Here is an 18,054-nt window from a genome sequence, read left to right as displayed (position 1 = left end):
CCGTTCACATACCTTTGAGCCTCTTTATAGGTGTCCTCCTGCACCTCCTCTCAACTCCCCCACCCTATTCTCGTGCCTGTGGCCCAGATGCCTGTGTTGGCACCAGGTGAACATGTAAACATCATAGGAATTTTCCTGTGCTTTCGTGTGCATGTGAGTGTGGGAGATGCCGGGAACATTTGTCAGGTGTAACCCAGGCAGGAAATCAGATCTGGGCTGGGTGAGCACGGGGGGCTGGGAGGGCCTTCATTCATCCCGCAGCAGCATCACAGCAGAGACATAGCCTCAGCCCACAGGCTGCACCTCCAGTGCCCAGGGCCACGCGTGCCCCTAGTGGTGCTCAGTAGGTACAGAGGAGGTACCAGGGAGCGGTCACCTGCTTGTCCTGACTCCCAGTGGGCTCCCAGACCGGCCTCCCTTCCTCGCTTTCTGGATCCACTATTAATCTGACTTGGGGCCTCGGGCCAGTTCCTTCCTGAACCTCAGCTTCCACGTCTGCTAAATGGATAGTTTCTTAACCTATATCACTGTGTGCCAGGCACTCAGCTGTCATCTCTCTTAGTCTTGGCAGCGCATAGATAAGTAGTATAAACCCTATTTTACACTTGGGGAAACTGAGGCTCAAAGAGGTTGAGTGATTTGCTCAAAGGTCACAAGGTTAGTAAAATAATGGAGGCCAGATTCAAGCCCTGGCGGGCTGGCTCCACGCTGAGCCCTTAACTGCCAAACCAACAGCCACTGCTGCCCCTCAGGTTGTTGGGGTAAAAGAGCATGAGGCATACAGACTTCACAGGAGGCCACTGCACATAGTAGGCGCCAAGTGTATGCAGTTATGTATAGGTGCACGTCACCATGAAAGGCACAAGAAGCTCAGTCTCAGGGAGCTCTTGGTTGCACTTGCTGAGCCTACCTGTCCATCCAGGGCGGAGCGGGACCCCTCCCCAGACCTGATCTCTGGACAGCTTGGTCTCTGGGAAGGTCCATATAACTGCCCCCCTTTCTCTCTGGGCCCCCGAGAGGATTATGGGGAACCAGAGCATTTCAGAATAGAGAGTAGGGCAGGGAGTGACTTTCAACTCCCAAGCAATGGCCACAGTTACCGTGGTATTTCCCGAAAGTGCGGCGTTGCCATGGTATCTCCATGACAACCAGAGCATCTCATTCATTATCCCCAGCACCTTGGCAAGGAAAGCTGGACCTAGGGCTGGGAGAGCACAGTGGGAGCCTGGCTGAGGGCTAGAGGCCTCTGTGCCTGCGGCCCCCTCACTGTCCTCCCATCCCAGCCAAGGTTTCCCTGTAGACTCTGGACCCCCTCTCATGGGGCGGGGGGGTCTTGGATTCAAATTTCAGCTCTGCCATTGATTAGCTGTGCAATTCTGGGCAAGTGACTTAATCTCTCTGAGCCTCATTTTTCTCAATTGTAAATGTGAACAATGTCAATAAAAGGGCTTAAGCACAGGGCCTGGCTCATGGTAAATGCTCAATACATGGAAGCAGTAAAAATAACAATGGTGATAATTATAATGGTTGTTTTTTTTAAAATTATTATAGAAACCTCTGAGTGTCATGGAGGAATGACAAGATTTTGAGTCAAGACTTAGCAGTTTCCTATGTGACTGTGGCAAATCACTTGACCTTGAAGTCTCAGCCTCCTTATCTGTGAATTGGGGATAATAACAGCTGCTCATTTATTCATATCCTGAGTATTCAGTAAGCACCTATGCCTGGGAAAATATTAAGCTTCCAGGATAAATCGGACTTATTCCTGCCCAACAGGGCACCCAGGCATATGGGGAAGGGAAAGAAAGGAAATGGTATTTGGGGAGGCCCTCTGTGTGCCAGCTGCCAGGCAGGGCCTGCCCGCACCAAGGTCAGGAAGGCCTGGTCCAGCCCCGGGACCTGCAGCTACAGAGTGCAGAGCTGTTAGTGCAGACGTCCCGAGTCTCCTCTGTATGGACCACACACTCGGGTGCACTCAGGGACGGGGCAGAAAGCCAGATGAGGGGAGGAGGGTGCATGTGGCACTGTGTTGACGGGGAACACCTGGCCAGCCTACCCGAGGCAGGTGCTGTGCCTCCGCTGACGGTGGCCAGGAGGGATGTGTGCACCTGGTGTCACCAGAACGTGCTCCTTTTAAAGGCAACCTAGAAGTTGTGTGAAATCTCCTGATTTTAAAATGTTGATAACTAATCTCAAATGAAAGAAAAATATTGTACAGGTCAAAGGGCACACATCTGCATCCTGTTCTGGCCTGAGGTCCTGGTTTTCAGCCTCGGCTGTGTGGCGTGGCGATGGGTGGGAAGCCTGAGGAATGGGACCCCCCGGGGGCAGGAGGGGCCATGCGCGTGGGGATGACTTCAGAGAGGTGACGACATTGGAACTGGGGTCTTGGAGGATGAATAAGTGTCCCGGGGGTAGGGGAGGCGTTCCAGGCAATGGGAACGTCATTAGAAAGGCCTAACTGCTTGACCAAGATTGGGGACTGGCTGGGCGAGGCTGCAGTGTGGCTGGTGATGTCAGCAGGGCCAGGCAGAGTCCGGGCCCTGGACAGTAGGGGTGGTTGAGGCCTCAGTCCCCAGCTGTCTTTGAGGCTTTAGAAACCTTCCAGCTACCCATCCCTGGAGTCCGGAGTTCTGGCACGAAGGCTAATGGAGGCCACAAATGACTGGGGCCAGACCTGGGAAGGGGTGCGGGGGCGGGGGGCAGTGCTGGAGACTAGTGCTTATTCACAAAGCTCCTGGCTCCTCCCACCCCCACCTCAGGTACTTGGACCTCTCCGGGGACTGGCTGATGGGCCCATAGTCTTGCTTCCTTTACCTTCTCTCTAGCCTGGGCTGGGCTGGGTTTTACCATGGCCTTCTCCCTAACCTCCTGGCCTCTGACCTTCTGGCCCCTCCCTGCCCAACCATCTACAATAGTTCCTGGGAAAGGCCACAGCCTCTGCAAATAGGATTCAGAGGGAGCACGCAGAGCTTTGCAGTGCTCATGGCTCAGTTATCGTCCACGTGATGCAATAAACAACAGGCACGATCATAGCGGCTGACCCTCGGTGCTATGCGTCAGGCATGGCTCTGAGCACTTTATGTGGATCAACTCACTGAATTTTCACAATGGGAAAATTGACGTACCCTGGGAAGTATGTCGTACCCTGGGAAGTCTTACAGATCAGGAAACGGGGCACAGAAAAGTTCACTTGCCCGGATTCCACAAGTGCTGGGCGGCGGGCTTGGGTTTGAACGGAGGCGCCTGGCTCTATTAGCCTAGGGCTTTAGGTCCACGGATGGGTTTGGGGTCACAGGGTCTGGACTTCTTGAAATCATTACAGCATTGTCCAGGTCATGTGCATGTTTTTTGATGGAAAAATGTTATCTGATTCCCACAAGGGTCTGTGTCCCCAGATGTCTGAGAGGCTGCTGATTGCATCATTACCACACACGCTGCTGATGCAGCAGATCGAGGGTCAGTGCCCCCAGCGCCCGGGCCTGCAAGGGCGGGAGGCAAGCAGGGCGCCCTCGGAGCAGCTCTCCCTCCCCCACTCGTCTGTCCTGGCCCCAGGCCAAGGGGTGGGGCTCGCTGGGATCGCTGGGCAGGTCCCTTATCAGTGGGAGGAGGACACAGGTGCACCCCAGGCATACACAGGACCAGTCGCTGGGCCCTCCTGACTCCACCAGGAAACTTGTCCCTTTTGCCTGCTGTCAGCTGGGACTTCTGAGGCCCTGGAAAGCCCACACACTATCTCAGCTCCAGCTGCGTGTGGTATGTGCCCCTCCCTCTCCCTACCCCTGCTCAGCCCTTACTGTCCTGCTGGTCAGCTCAGGTGCCACTCCTTCCCGGAAGCCTTCCTCGGCCCTCCGGCGGCCTCCAGGCCTCACACACCCTCCCTCCCCCCTGCCTTACAGGTGCCTGTTTCCGTGGTGGCCTCGGGCTCCCCGTGGTGCTGGCACATAGTAGGGACTGAATTGCAGACTATCAGCGGTGGAAGAGTCCCCAGAAATCCTCCCGCCCAAACCCCTCTCTAAGGGACAGGAACCCCAGAGAGGGAGGGGCGGCTGTGCTCGGGTCACACAGCACATTCTGACAGAACTGGGAGCACACTTCGTGACTGAGACCGTCCTCCCCTTGCTTCTGAGCACACCTTTATTGTTGTTGTTGTTGACAGTATTACAGCTGTCCCCCTGTTTCTCCCCTTTGCCCTCCTCCACCCCGCTCCAGCCCCACCCCAGGCCTTCAGCACACTGTTGTTTGCGCTTGGGCTATGCATATAGGCATAGAAGAGCTTCGGTTAATCTCTTCCCACTCCCTCTCCTCCCTTCCCCCTGAGATCTGTCAGTCCATGAGCATATCTTCTGAAAACACTTATTTTCTTATTTTCACAAAAATAACATGATTATTATAGGAAATTTAGGAAACGAACAAAAGGAAGAAAATAAAAACCCCTCCGAGATAATCATAGTTCACATTTCTTTGGATTTAGTACCAGTTTCTTGGCCTCTGCATAAAATCTTTTACCCAAAATATGCCAATGCATCCTGTTTTATACAGTTTTCCGCTTCAGCAGTCTGTATGGTAATCCTGTCGCTGTGTCAGTTATGTGCTTTAACGTCTCGTAAATGGCTGCCTGGAATGCCGTCACATGCTTGTGCTGTGATTGCCCGAGACAGTCCCCGCGTAGTTGGGCATTTGCTTTTGCAAACGGCATCTTTTGCTGTTGCTAATAGCACTGGGGTGTGTTTTTGCGTGGAAATCTTTATACGCTTTGCCATTAAGGATAAGTTCCTAGTATGAGTTCCTAGAAGTTCTCTGGCATGCCATGCCGTACCATGTGGAACACCCTGGATTGCCTTGGAGCTGGGGGGAGGGGGACTTTGAAGATATTCACCCCTAAGTCTGTGTCTGAGGCTTACATTCCCTCCCCAGCTGCACCAGCCCAAGGCCTTGCACCTCTGTCCCTGTCCCGACCCCCCATCGCCCTGGGGAGCTCTCCTGCTAGCCTTCAGCAGCTGCTTCCACTCAGGTTGAAGGGCGCGTGGAGGGCTGTGTGTGTGGGAGTGCTATTTGGGGTGATGGAACTGGGGCCTTAGGATGGATGGGTGGTCTCATCTACTCTCCAGAGAAACCCGTACAAGCAGCATGCTTGTCCGGGGTTGGCTGAGGGGGAGACTGGAACCCAAGTTCTGGCTGCCTGGGGCCCTGCCCGCCTTCCCTCAGCACGCTCGGGGTCCTGGTGTGTGTACCTGTGTGGCATGAGCCCCGAGGGGGAAAGATGCCGGTTGCATTGGGGCTAATAGTGACGGCTGCCGTTTCTGAGGTATTGTTGGCGCCTCGCTCCTGGGCTGATGGACTCAGTCCTCCCTCAGCCCAGCCCTGCGGCCCAGGGGTGATTCACAGGTCCTCGAGGTACTGGTGCTAGAAGGGCCCTTCCAGCACAGCTCAGCGCCGATGCCTCACAGCCCTGGCTTGGCTGCTCTGCCTGAGCCTCAGTCTTTTCATCTGTCAGATGGGGCTGCTGGGCCCATTCAGAGATAAATGGGGGAAAGGGGGAGCATTGTAGGTAATTGAGAGAGAGAGAGAGAGAGAGAGAGAGAGAGAGAGAGAGAGAGAGAGAACATGGTGTTTGAGTGTGATTTAGAATTACACCTCTAGCTCCCAGGTCTGGGAAGTGTCTATTGTCTTCCTTCTTCCCACTTCTGGAGCTTTCTTGGTCTGGTCTCTGACTCTGATGACTATAACCAATAGCAGCTGCCATTGTAGACCCCAGAAGTGGGTGTTGCTGTCAGTCATGTATACACCTTGTTGGACTTAATCCCCCAGCCTGTCTTGGGAGCTGGGTACCACCGGCCCCCGTTTCACACATGGGAAAATGGACGCTCCGAGAGATGCTCTGGCAGACCATTCAGCCAGGTTAGGTAGCAGCACTTGACCTTGGGCCTGCCTAGGTCAGGTCCGGTGCATCCACCGTCAGCGGACCCACAAAGCCCACACTCTGACTCTCCCCTTTCTGACTTCTCTCCACAGCCTCGGCCCCAGGGCCCTGCCAAGCCAGCAGCATGTGGCATCCCCGGGCCTGCCCAGTGTCTTCCTGCCTGCTGCCCGGCCCCCCCAGGAGGCCCTGACGCCCTGGGGTACTTCTGCTGTGCACAGGACCACGTGGGGGTTTGCCATGGTGACATAAAGGGGCGAGGAGGAAGGAAGGAGCACAACCAGCCTGCGGACTGTGCCCCTGGCTGGGAGGAAGGGCCGGCGGCCCGGATCCTCCCCTCCTGCTGCCCGCTGCGGGCCTCGCTTGCTAACTGTCTGTGAATTCGTTGGCCCGTGGACAACTCCGGTGTCTCCTTCTGCGTGGGGCCTGGGGTGGCCAGGGCAGGCCGGGCCTCCGGTGGCCGAGGTCTCAGGGACCAGGATGCCCGCCCTGGCGCGCCTCCGCAGGCTGTGTCGGCACGTGTCCCCACAGGCCATCTTCTTCCTGCTGTTTGTCTTCTGCGTGTTCAGCGTGTTTGTCTCCGCCTACTACCTATATGGCTGGAAGCGGGGCCTGGAGCCCTCGGCAGACGCCCCCGAGCCTGACGGTGGGGACCCGCCACCCGTCGCCCCCAGCCGCCTGCTGCCGCTCAAGCCCGTGCAGGCGGCCGCCCCCTCCCGCACGGACCCGCTGGTGCTGGTGTTTGTGGAGAGCCTCTACTCCCAGCTGGGCCAGGAGGTGGTGGCCATCCTGGAGTCGAGCCGCTTTAAGTACCGCACAGAGATCGCCCCGGGCAAGGGGGACATGCCCACACTCACCGACAAGGGCCGCGGCCGCTTCGCCCTCATCATCTACGAGAACATCCTCAAGTACGTGAACCTGGACGCCTGGAACCGGGAGCTGCTGGACAAGTACTGCGTGGCCTACGGCGTGGGCATCATCGGCTTCTTCAAGGTACGCAGGGTGCGGGGTCCCCATGCAGCTCCGAGCTCCGGCTAAGATCGGATCCCATCTCCACACTGCGTAGCTGAGTGCCTGGCTTTCCCTATCTGTAAAGTGGATGTCATGGTAGCACCTGCCTCCCAGGGTTTCTGTGAAGGTTAGATGGATGAGTGAATTTAAGGCACTTGGGGCACACTGTGCCTGGTGCGTAGGTGCTTTTTAAGGATTAGCTTTTATTAGGATACAGGGCAGGGGATTGCCTGCCATGCACGGGACTTGGCAGATAGCAGGTACTTGCCTGAAGGAGGCCCCAGGGAGGGGTGAGAGGCAGGAGAGGACATGCTCTGCCAGGTCCCTCAAAACCTGTCTTGGCAGTCCTCCTGAGGGGTGGGCAGGTCGTCCCCATTTTGCAGGTGAGCAAACCAAGGCTCAGGAGGGTAAGGTTATGTATAATATATGTGTCCATGTAGCCTATAAGTGGGAGAGCCAGGATTTGAACTGAGACTTAGACAGTTTGGGCACTGGCTCACAGGCTCTTCCCTCCGAGCTGGGTGGAGTGTGGGGTTTATGCACCTCCTGAATTGGAGCCATTTTGCATTGGGAGAAAGGGGGAGGAGGGGAGTCCCAGTGGGCAGACGAGCTGCCCTGGGCTCATGGGTTACCCAGAATGACTGCTGGGATCAGAGTCCTTGTTGACAGTGTCCTGGAGAAGCTGTCCTTGGGGAGGGGGCGGTTGGGGACAGCTGGATGGACACCCAGAGGCTCTGGCCAAAGGACTTTGAACGGCCAGATGAAAGCAAACTTTGGTTGGGACTCTAGCCGAGTGCTTGGGGGCATTCGTTCCTCAGTTCAGTCAGTTCCTACTGAGCCCTAGCATGTCCGAGGCCCCGTGCTGTGCACTGGGACACAGTGGTGATCACATGTGCAGGGTCCCTGCTGTCACGGAGCTGACATTGCAGTGCCGTGGGGAGGGGTGGGTGACAGTGAACACATACACCCTGTGGCATTTCAAAAAGAAATCAAGCAGGCCAAGGGCACGTGGGCCATGGGTATGGCGGTTGAGACTGTTCGTGATATAGTGGCTGGAAGGAGGTGAGGGAAGGGGATGTGTCTCTGTGTCAGGAGCCTTCTCGGAAGAGGGGTGGGTAAGTGCATGAGGCAGGCTCTTGCTTGGCATGAGCAGGGGGGGGAGCGGGAGTGGCCCATGCCCACTGTGGGATGACGATCCACCCCACGAATTGGTGTACTTCCCTGTGCTGGGAGGAGCCTGGCGTCATGACCGGTGTCCCACGGCATGTTCCCACACGCGCTAATGCAGCAGGACGCTCTGCCATCCACTGAGGGTTTGTGGGCCGAGAGGAATCGAAGGCTCTTAGAAGTCCTGCAGTGGAGCAGCCTGGTGAGATGTGTTCCCCAACTGGCCTGATCACAAAGCCCTTTGCCTCTCAGATCACCCTCCGGGAAATGCTGACCTGGTTTATGGCTTTACAGTGGCATAAAGTCAGACTCCCTTCGTTGTCTGTTTCTTCTTTTCTCCTGGACTCTGTTCCCTCTCCCTCCATGAACTTCATTAAGATCGAGTCAGAGCCCCAGGCCTGACATTTATTGAGTGCTCACCCAGAGCCATGCCCTGCCTGTCCTATATGCTTTACATGCATTAACTCATTGAGCACTCATAAACCGCCCTCCAAGCCAGGTAGCTGCCATCCTGATTTAAGAGGAAGGAGATAGAGGCAAAGAGGGGTGAAGAAGTGTGTCCACGCTCCCACCTCCAGTGAGTACAGACCCAGGTGTCTGGCTCTATAGGCCTTAGTCACGGCCATCATGCAGTGAGTTCAGGAACCTCAGACCATTTATTTAGTAGAATTTGCATCAGAGGCCACATCCAGTGCACAGAGCTCCCAGTCTCTGGAAACCAGGCAGTGGACTGTTGTCCTTTGGCACAGTTGGACAGCTGAGAACTTGGACCCCATCTAGCCCCAGTCCTTGCTCTACAGGTGAACATGAGGCCCTGGGAGGGGCAGGGACATGCTTAGTAGGGTCCGTGGCAATTCCAGGTCTTCCTGCTCTTCCTACCCTATTGCATAACAGGAGACCCCCACTTGGTTTTGTGCAGAGACCTGTGACTTTCTACTCTGGCGCCCTCTGGTGGTCAAGATATACATTTTGGGGCTCTTTCTGCAAGGCCACCGTCAGCACTGTGCATTGGGTTGGCCAAACCCAGATGGTTTGTGGACCCCAGAGATCTGGAGACTCATTTTTCAATCCCCACTGGTGCTGCATTCCCAGTTCAGCATGAGAGCAAGGGCAAAAACGTCCAGACCCTTGGTTAGATCTTATTGTCACTTAAGAGCAGAGCGACCTTGGACAGGGTACTGCTCAAGCCATCTGTAAGGTGGAGCAATTGCAGTTCCTGCCTCACTGGGCCATGTTGAAGATAAAGCAAGACGGGGTGGGAACACTGGTACAGTGCCTGGTGCCTGCAGCCGCCCAGTAAATGGCAGCTGCCATCTTTGTCATTTCTGTGTCTAGCAAACAGCTGGTGGCAGCACTGAGTCTTGTCTCTGAGTCCTGCGCTCACGTGAGGTCCTTAAGGGTGGAGCAGGTCTTCGTTAGCCCCAGTTCCTGGGACTGACAAGAGCTATCCGACCTTTTTTTTTCCTTTACACTTACTATGTGCCAGACACCAAATTCATTGCTTTGCTTGCCTTACTATATGTAACTCTCACAACTGCCCTGTGAAGCAGACACTCCCTTAATAGGTAAGGAAGTAAGTTAAATGGCCTGGATGGTGTGGCTCAGTTGGTTAAGCGTTGTCCCATGCACTGAGAGGTCACTGGTTCAATTCCTGGTCAGGGCATATACACAGGTTTCGGGCTAGATTCCCAGTAGGGGAAGTGCGGCAGGCAGCCTATACATTTTCTTTCTCATCAATATTTCTCTTTCCCTCCCCCTTCTCTCTCTCTAAAGTCAATAGCAACGTATTTTTTTGAAAGTTAAGTGGCTTTCTAGGATGACACAGCCAGTAAGTCAGAGCCAAGATTTGACAGCCACACTCCTGGCTTCTAACCCAGAACAAGCTGACCCGAGGCCTGGAGAAGACACATGCGGTTCGCAAGGTCATCAGCTAGTCGCTAAGTCTGTGCTGGGCTTCCCAGCGCCTGGACCAGAGCTTCCTTCCGCTGCTGGGTGACCTCATTGGAAGGTGGGGTGTCTCCTGAGTGGGCCTTTAGTGCTGAGGGGCAGGAGGCCTGCCCTGAGGGTCAGTCTCTGATGCCGAGGCTTAGTCTCCATTCCCTTCCCAGCTGGGTCCTTTCATTGCCGACAGAGTGGACAGTCAGCAACTTGGCTTTTTCCCTTCTTCAGTGCCTTCCAGCTGGGCAGCTGGCTGAGCTGCCAGCGCCTGGCAGTCACTCAGGGTCGGGGCTTTGAAATGGGATCCCCCGGTGCCTGTGGTCCAGCGTGACCTCCCAGGCCCCAGCAGGTGAGGACAGGGCCTGAAATGTAGCTCTCCTCTGACCAGTGCTGGCGTACAGGGTGGTGGGAGACGGGCTGGGAGAGGTGGCCTCTCAGGGTGGGGCGCTCTGCCCTGAGGCGTGGGACAGAGCGGGCAGTTGGCAGGTACTCTGGTAACTGATCATCAGAAGCGGCTCCTCTCGCTGTTTACCAGGCCAGGGCCTGCAGAGCCTCCGTGGGAATTAGAAAGCCCTCCTGCGTGAGGGGAGAGTAAGAGGCACCCTTCTGGGCAGATGCAACCCTACCCTGGGGCTCAGTGGCTGTCCTGGTGCAGCCTCACCTGGCCAGCTCCCCGGGCACCACCCGCCTCCCTCTCCAGCCTCCCTGGTGCCCTTTGTGCTGTTGCTTTGCCCCACCCCATCATGCTCCGCACAGCAGCCAGGTGGGTCTTTTTAAAATGCCAATTGAACCTGTCATCCCTCTGTTCAAAACCCTTTGATGGAGCCTTCATGGCTTCCCACTGCCACTTCCAACGTTCAGGGTCCTGCCGGTCTGGCTCCAGCTGACCTTTCTGTCTCCCCTCCCCTCCCCTCCCCTCCCCTCTCCTCTTCTCTCCTCTCCTCTCCGTTGGCCTCTTGCCATCCCTGTTCTGTGCTGAGCCCTTTCCTACCTCAGGGCCTTAGCACTTGCTGTTCTTAGAACTGGGCCTCCCTCTGCCCTTGTCCGTGCTTTCTCCTTCTTCAAGCCCCAGCCTTCCTGGCTGACTAGGCCCAGTCATCTACTCTTCCGGAACTGTGCACCGACTCTTGCAACATGTGCCTGTTGAAGCTTTATGTTTATTTCTGCGGTTTGATTGCTCTCTCTCTTCCTTGCTCAACTTTAAGGTTCATGAGGGCAAGGACCCTGTCTGTTTTTCCTCACTGCATCCCTGACACTAACCACAGAGTCTGTCATGGTGAATAGCTATGGAATGAACAGATGAAACCTGGCATGTGCCAAGTACTGGGCAGCTGTCTGTTCCTCTTTCATTCTTTTAAAAAATTCAGTTACTCATCTAATATGAGTTTACTCTCACGGGGTGTCAAGCCTGTGCTGGAAATGACATAGCCCCTGCCCTCAGGAGGGAGAGAGACCCTCAGCACAAAGGCAGCAGCGAGGTAAAACGTGCCATCGCAGAGGCTTTGACATGGTCCCAGGAAGGCCAGGGCAGGGAAGAGGGTGTGTGCATTGGGTTTTGAAGGATGAGCAGAAGCTTTCCAGGCCAAGAAGACAGAGTGGCACAGGGTCAAGGACAGATTGCAGCATATCCAGAGGCTGGTGGCGGGGAGGGTTGAGAGCGAGGGTGAAGGAGCAGGGCTGTGAGCCTCGGGGAGGGGAGAGTGGGAGTTGAGGGTACTGTCTGCAGGTCCCCAGGAAGCTGGGCAGCAGCAGACCCTGGGAGCGGGATTCCTGTGAGGGAGTGGCCTTGAGGGTGCTGGGGTGTATGGGGGTTGGGAGAGCTGTGGGGTGGAGTGTCTGCACCCCCAGTGGATACCTCCTCTTTGTTCTCCTCTATCCTGGCATCACCTCGGATTTCTCCTGAAGAAAGCTTTGTGTGGCCAAAGCAGTTTGGAACCCCCCCAGGAAATAGAGCCTGGTGGTCAGGTGTATGGGCTCTGGAACTAAACAGGTTCCTCCCGGCCACTGTGTGACTGAGGGCCGCACTCCCCTCAAAGCCGGTTTCCTCGCCTCCTAAGGCTCATGTGAGGACCGAATGAGCAATTGCTGATGCCACTGGCCCTGTCCTAAGCCCTTCTGTCAGCATTACCCTCATCCTCCTCCCCCACCCCGTGGGCTCCTTACCGAGTCCTCAGCCATGTGTCACGGCAGAGGAACTGAGGCAGAGAGGTTACATAATCTGCGCAGGGCCAGCAGTCTGCTGGTAGAGCTCACGCTCTCCCTGCTGGACCTCTCTCTGTGGTTTTGGGCAAGTTACCTAGCCTCTCTGGGCCTTGTTCTCCTCATCTGTAAAATGCCGCCATCGTGGGGGTCGCTGAGGATTACTGGCAACCTGCATACAAAGCACTTGAACCCTGTGCCAGGCTTCAGTAAGGACAGCATACATGTTAGCTAGTGTGTTATTGTGACGGGCGAAGCTGAGTTTCTGTGACACCGTTAGCACAGGGCCAGGGGTGTGACGAGCCCCCTCACCCCCCTGAAGGTGAGTGACATCACTGTATCACACACTTGAGATTCTCTGGTCCCTTGGGGTTTGGGACATGATGGCTCTGTTTCCCCCTCCCTGCCTCACCCCGCCTGCAGGCCAACGAGAACAGCCTGCTGAGCGCACAGCTCAAAGGCTTCCCCCTGCACCTGCACTCAAACCTGGCCCTGAAGGACTGCAGCATCAACCCCCGGTCCCCGCTGCTCTACGTGACGCGGCCCAGCGAGGTGGAGAAGGGCGTGCTGCCCGGCGAGGACTGGACCGTGTTCCAGTCCAACCACTCCACCTACGAGCCGGTGCTGCAGGCCAAGACGCTCTCCTCCGGGTCCATCCCGAACCTGAGCTCGGACGCCAACCTGCACGCCTCGCTGCACACCACCGTGGTCCAGGACCTGGGCCTCCACGACGGCATCCAGCGCGTGCTCTTCGGCAACAACCTCAACTTCTGGCTGCACAAGCTCGTCTTCGTGGACGCCGTGGCCTTCCTCACCGGCAAGCGCCTCTCGCTGCCCTTGGACCGCTACATCCTGGTGGACATCGATGACATCTTCGTGGGCAAGGAGGGCACGCGCATGAAGGTGGAGGACGTGAAGGTAGGGCCCGGGCGCCAGATCGGGTGGGGGGGGCGGGCCACCTGCACACCTTCCTGTGCTCAGTCGGGACTTTGCTGTCTGTATCCTCCCTTGGCTGCTTGGCTTTGTTAGTTACTTATTCGAAGCAAGTGTCATTTAAAACTACATCGAAGTATTGACTCTAGAGGAATTTGCCTCTGAAGTGTGGAGCTCAAGAATATATCTGGAGGAAGAGACCCAGACATGGAGTCACAGATGGGAACTGTACAGGGTCATTCACCCGCCTCATAATCCAAACATGATTTTTAACTCTCAGAAATGTTTATGTCAGTACCAGAACTCCTACAAAACTCCTAAAACAAGAGCTAGAGCTGGAGTCATACACAAGGCGTATTTCAACTGAGGTCTGTGTAGACAGTGGAATGCGTGTGTTTAATTCAAAGTGTGTTTACCAAACTAAACTGTCTGTGCAAGCGATTGCAAACCAGGAAGTTTTACAAACGGCTCAGTGCTAAAGAGAAGCCTGCAAATTAAGACCATTACGCAGTCTTAGAGTTTTCATCTACTCACTATTTTACTCAGAGTTATTTACAAAGGAAAGGCCCTCACTAGTGGTAAATGAGGAATCGGTATCGGTTGCCGTGAGTAGAGGGCAACCATAACAATAGCTCCAGTGAAAACAAAGCCGGGATTAAATTCTGCTGAGACACGCAGCCTCTGGCCGCCTGTCGCTCTTCTACCGGATTAGCAAGTGTCAGAGGCATATTAGCGCCAAACCCAGACTTCTTTTGATGTTGGGAGGAGGATTGGAAAAGAGATTTCCAAGAGGAATGCTTTTTCCGCTGAGTGACTGTGCTGTCTCCATCCTCTGATATCCCTGTTGGGACTGGCCCTGGGCCTGGAAGGAAGGCTGGGGTGAGGGGTCAGGCTCCTGCCTTGGTCAAGAATCAGTTTTCTACTCTTCCTCTCTCCTTGAGCAGATGGTGTTGGGAGTAGGCACAGTCTCGGGAATCAAGATTTGGGTCCAAGTTCCGATTTGACCCTCCTGGGTGACGCGGGCAGGTCCCTTCCCATCTCTGAGCCTCCGCTGCATAGTGGCAAGATGGGCGGATGAGAGGGTTGCAGGCTATTTTCTGACATCCCAGGCTTTCACAGAGGTGCTGGGGTGAAGCGTGAGGGGTGTGTGCAGACAGCCAGGCTCTGAGCCCTCCCGCTCCAGCCTCCTGGGGCAGGGCAGTGTTGCTTTGGTCTGCTTTAGGAATCGTGTTTCCTGGTGAGATTTCTTAGGACCGTCTTCCGATGGCCCAACCTTGCTTTCTCCTGTGTCACCTGGGTCTTCGCTGCCTGTCCGGGGTTGACCTCATGTGGGAACCATGACCTCATGTATTCCCCATGAACCTGGGGCTGCCCCCTGCCTGGTTCTTATTGTCCCCGTTTTAGAGTGGGAGGAATGCTAGCTAGCTGTCTGGAGTCTTTCTGTAAAAGGTATGAACAGAAGCGCCCTCTGCTGTTCTCTCAGCTCAGTGCAGATTGCACCACGCTTCGCCAGCCAGGGTCCCGTTTGCCTTAAATGTCCTTGTGAGTGAAAAAGGACAGAGTTGGTTTTTTTCTTTAATCCCAAGCACAGGCCACACTGAGCCTTTCTTTCAGGACTGGCTGTCAGTGCACTTTAATGCCAACAGCAGCTGCTTATGCAGGGTTTGGCGAGGGCCAGGCTTGGGCTCAGGCCTTCTGTGAGTTGCCTCATCGAACCCTCGCAGCAGCCTTGTGTGGTGGGCCTTGTTGTAAGTCCCTTTTTTACAGAGCAGGGCACTGAAGTTCAGGGAAATGTAACTCACCCAAGGCCACCTGGCTGGAGCGTGCACGTCCACCAGGCAGTGTGGCCACGGTAAGATGCCGGTGGTGGCCCAGGGGGCCAGGACATCCAGTCTGCCGTGTTTGGATAGCAGGCTCTTGCAGGTTTCTTAGCAGCCTTGTGTGTCATGCAAGGATATTTTGAGTCTTGATCCCAGAGTACAACTGTAGGTTTGTTTCAGAAGTGTCAACAACCCTTCATTGACTTGCAAAGCACTGGGCGTGCCATGCATGGGGACATTGCTTTGCTGGGTGCCCAGTACATCTTTGGAAAGGTCATGGTCCTTTGACATTGGCCTTGCATTCCCCTGTGAGGAGAAGTGCTCCACATTTGACACGTGAAGACCTGGGGCTTCCAGTGGTAGAGACCATAGACCACTGGTTCTCAACCTTTCTAATGCCATGACCCTTTAATACAGTTCCTCATGTTGTGGTGACCCCCCCAACCATAAAGTTACTTTAGTTGCTACTTCATAACTGTAATTTTCCTATTGTTATGAATCATAATATAAATACTTGTGTTTTCTTAGGCGACCCACAGGTTCAGAACTGCTAGCAGGGTTGCCTAAGACCCTCAGAAAACTCAGATATTTACTTTTGAGTAAGAGTTCCACATTTTCTTTTTTCTTTTTTAATATATTTTATTGATTTTTTACACAGAGGAAGGGAGAGGGACAGAGAGTTAGAAACATCGATGAGAGAGAATCATCTATCAGGTGCCTCCTGCACCCCTCCCACTGGGGATGTGCCCGCAACCAAGGTACATGCCCTTGACCGGAATTGAACCTGGGACCCTTCAGTCCGCAGGCCGACGCTCTATCTACTGAGCCAAACCGGTTTCGGCAAGAGTCCCACGTTTTCATTCCCACTGGGCCCCACGAATATTTTAGCTGGTCCTGGGACAGCAGGACACTTTCAGGTCCTCAGTGGGAGGAATGGGAGCTGCTGGGTCCCCCTCACCCCTTTCTCCCTCCTCTGCCCGTCTTAGGCCCTGTTTGATACACAGAATGAACTACGCTCACACATCCCAAACTTCACCTTCAACCTGGGCTACTCAGGGAAATTCTTCCACACAGGTAAGTGGGCCCAGCTGAGCCCTGCTAGCAATCTCCAGGGGCTGACACATCCAGACCCTCAGAGCACGGTGCCACGGGCAGCACGTGGTCTGACGGACCATATTAGGGGCACATTTGATCCCTGTACCCCCCATTCCCACCCCTGGCCAACAGCTCACAGAACAGTCACAGCCCCAGGCAGAGGCCATTGGGGACAGCAACAGCATGCCTTGGCTCCCCCTGAGCGTCCCTGGCTGCAGGCTGCGCTGTCCTGGGGAATGTCTCCCTCTTGTTACCCCCTCCACTCCACCTTTTAACACGATTTCACTATTCCTGCTTAAAGTGTCCTGGGTTTTAAAAGATCACAGAAATAGATCTGCTGTAGCTCAGATTCCAAGCTCTGGGGGCATGGCATGGCCTCCTCCCATCCTGTGCACCTGCCCAGGTCGGAGGGCCTCCGGGCAGGTGGCCGGGCTGAGCTGCCTGTGCTCCGCTGCAGGTACTGACGCCGAGGACGCCGGGGACGACCTGCTGCTGTCCTACGTGCAGGAGTTCTGGTGGTTCCCCCACATGTGGAGCCACATGCAGCCCCACCTCTTCCACAACCAGTCCGTGCTGGCTGAGCAGATGGCCCTGAACAAGAAGTTCGCTGTCGTGAGTAAGATTCCCTCCGGGGCGGAGCCGGGCGGGCTAGGGCTGGGCTGGGGTCCCACGGCGGGCCTCTGGCTGCTCTCACAGGTCCGTGTGACAGCTGTTTATGGACATCTTCGTAACCCCTGTCCCATGGAAGCCTCACAGAGACCCCAAGAGGCGGGTACTGATAGCCTCCCTTTTAGACAAGAAACTGAAGCGCAGGCGGCCACGCCAGCTAGTGAGACTTCAGCCCAGGCCCGTCCGTTTCCTGAGCCCAGGCTCTTCCCTTCAGGCCAGGACGGAGGCCCCTCAGCCAGGAGGGAACGAGGCCGGTGCTATCTCTGCCTGGGCCACAGCCAATTCCAGGCCCCTGTTGGCAGGAAATGGCAGGAAAAGCCCCATTTTGTTCCTCGCTTCTGGTTGCTGGAGGCACGACACTGGGCCGAGAGCTAGAGTCCCAGTTCAGCCAGGCCCTTTCTTGGAGACTCTGAGCACGTCCCCTTCCTCCTGGGCCTCCCTTTCCCGTCAGTATCACGAGGGCTTTGGCCCACTGCCCTGCTGCTCTAGCCCACTTGTGGGCTGATTTCTCTGTCCCATTCTGCAAAGGGACATAAGGCCCAGAGGGGATGGGGCCCCTGCTCACCCTGCCCTGGCCCTCCTCTCCCCAGGAGCACGGCATTCCCACAGACATGGGGTACGCAGTGGCGCCCCACCACTCGGGCGTGTACCCTGTGCACGTGCAGCTGTACGAGGCCTGGAAGCAGGTGTGGAACATCCGAGTGACCAGCACGGAGGAGTACCCCCACCTGAAGCCGGCCCGCTACCGCCGTGGCTTCGTCCACAACGGCATCATGGTGAGTGGCCCGCAGCCGGCAGGCGGTGTGCAGACACTCCCTCGGAGCCCGGCTCGGTGAGCTGTTAGCATCTGACACATTTACAAGCATGTCCATCATTTTAGCTGCTGTGTGGAGCAGAGACTGTTGGGGACAAAATGGGAGGCCGCAGATCAGTGAGGAGGTGCAGGCTTCCAGACACGAGATGGTGGTGGCTTGGATAGGGTGCATGCTGGGACGGGATCAGGTTCTGGACTTTCCTAGGAATTAGAACAGCAGGACCTGCTGATGAGTCGGGTGCGGGAGAAAGATGAGTCCAGGATGACTCCAGGGTTTGGGGCCTGAACTGCTGAGAGGATGAGTTGTCAGCCCAGATGGGGCAGCTGTGGGGAGGCCAGGTTCATCCATCCATCTCTCCATCCATCCATCTATCTCCATCCATCCATCCATCCATCCACCCACCCCCCGCCCTCAGTTAACTGCAGGATGAGGTGGTGACAAGGCAAGTGAGTTCTCTGCTCTCTTGGAGCCCACAGTTTCATGGGAG

At 55.7% G+C, this 18,054-nt stretch overlaps 1 protein-coding gene across 6 annotated transcripts in view; it reads left to right on the top strand.

Moving 5' to 3' along the window:
• NDST1 (N-deacetylase and N-sulfotransferase 1) overlaps positions 1-18,054 on the top strand; it is a 52,074-nt gene that overhangs the window by 21,225 nt on the left and 12,795 nt on the right. For 5 of the 6 annotated variants that reach the window (XM_045576814.1, XM_045576815.1, XM_036423394.2 and 2 more), the window contains 5 exons: positions 6,016-6,913; positions 12,659-13,153; positions 15,975-16,062; positions 16,541-16,695; positions 17,343-17,528. In XM_045576814.1, coding sequence (XP_045432770.1) covers positions 6,401-6,913; positions 12,659-13,153; positions 15,975-16,062; positions 16,541-16,695; positions 17,343-17,528 — 1,437 coding nt within the window. In that variant the 5' untranslated portion in view covers positions 6,016-6,400. Of the gene's footprint in view, positions 1-3,619; positions 3,757-6,015; positions 6,914-12,658; positions 13,154-15,974; positions 16,063-16,540; positions 16,696-17,342; positions 17,529-18,054 lie in introns of those variants that run through there. The other variant, XM_036423393.2, reaches the window with a different exon arrangement.

This window comes from Pipistrellus kuhlii, unplaced genomic scaffold (genome assembly GCF_014108245.1).
Source record: "Pipistrellus kuhlii isolate mPipKuh1 unplaced genomic scaffold, mPipKuh1.p scaffold_m20_p_8, whole genome shotgun sequence".
Lineage (NCBI taxonomy): Eukaryota > Metazoa > Chordata > Mammalia > Chiroptera > Vespertilionidae > Pipistrellus > Pipistrellus kuhlii.
This window is presented reverse-complemented; position numbering and strand designations above follow the sequence as displayed.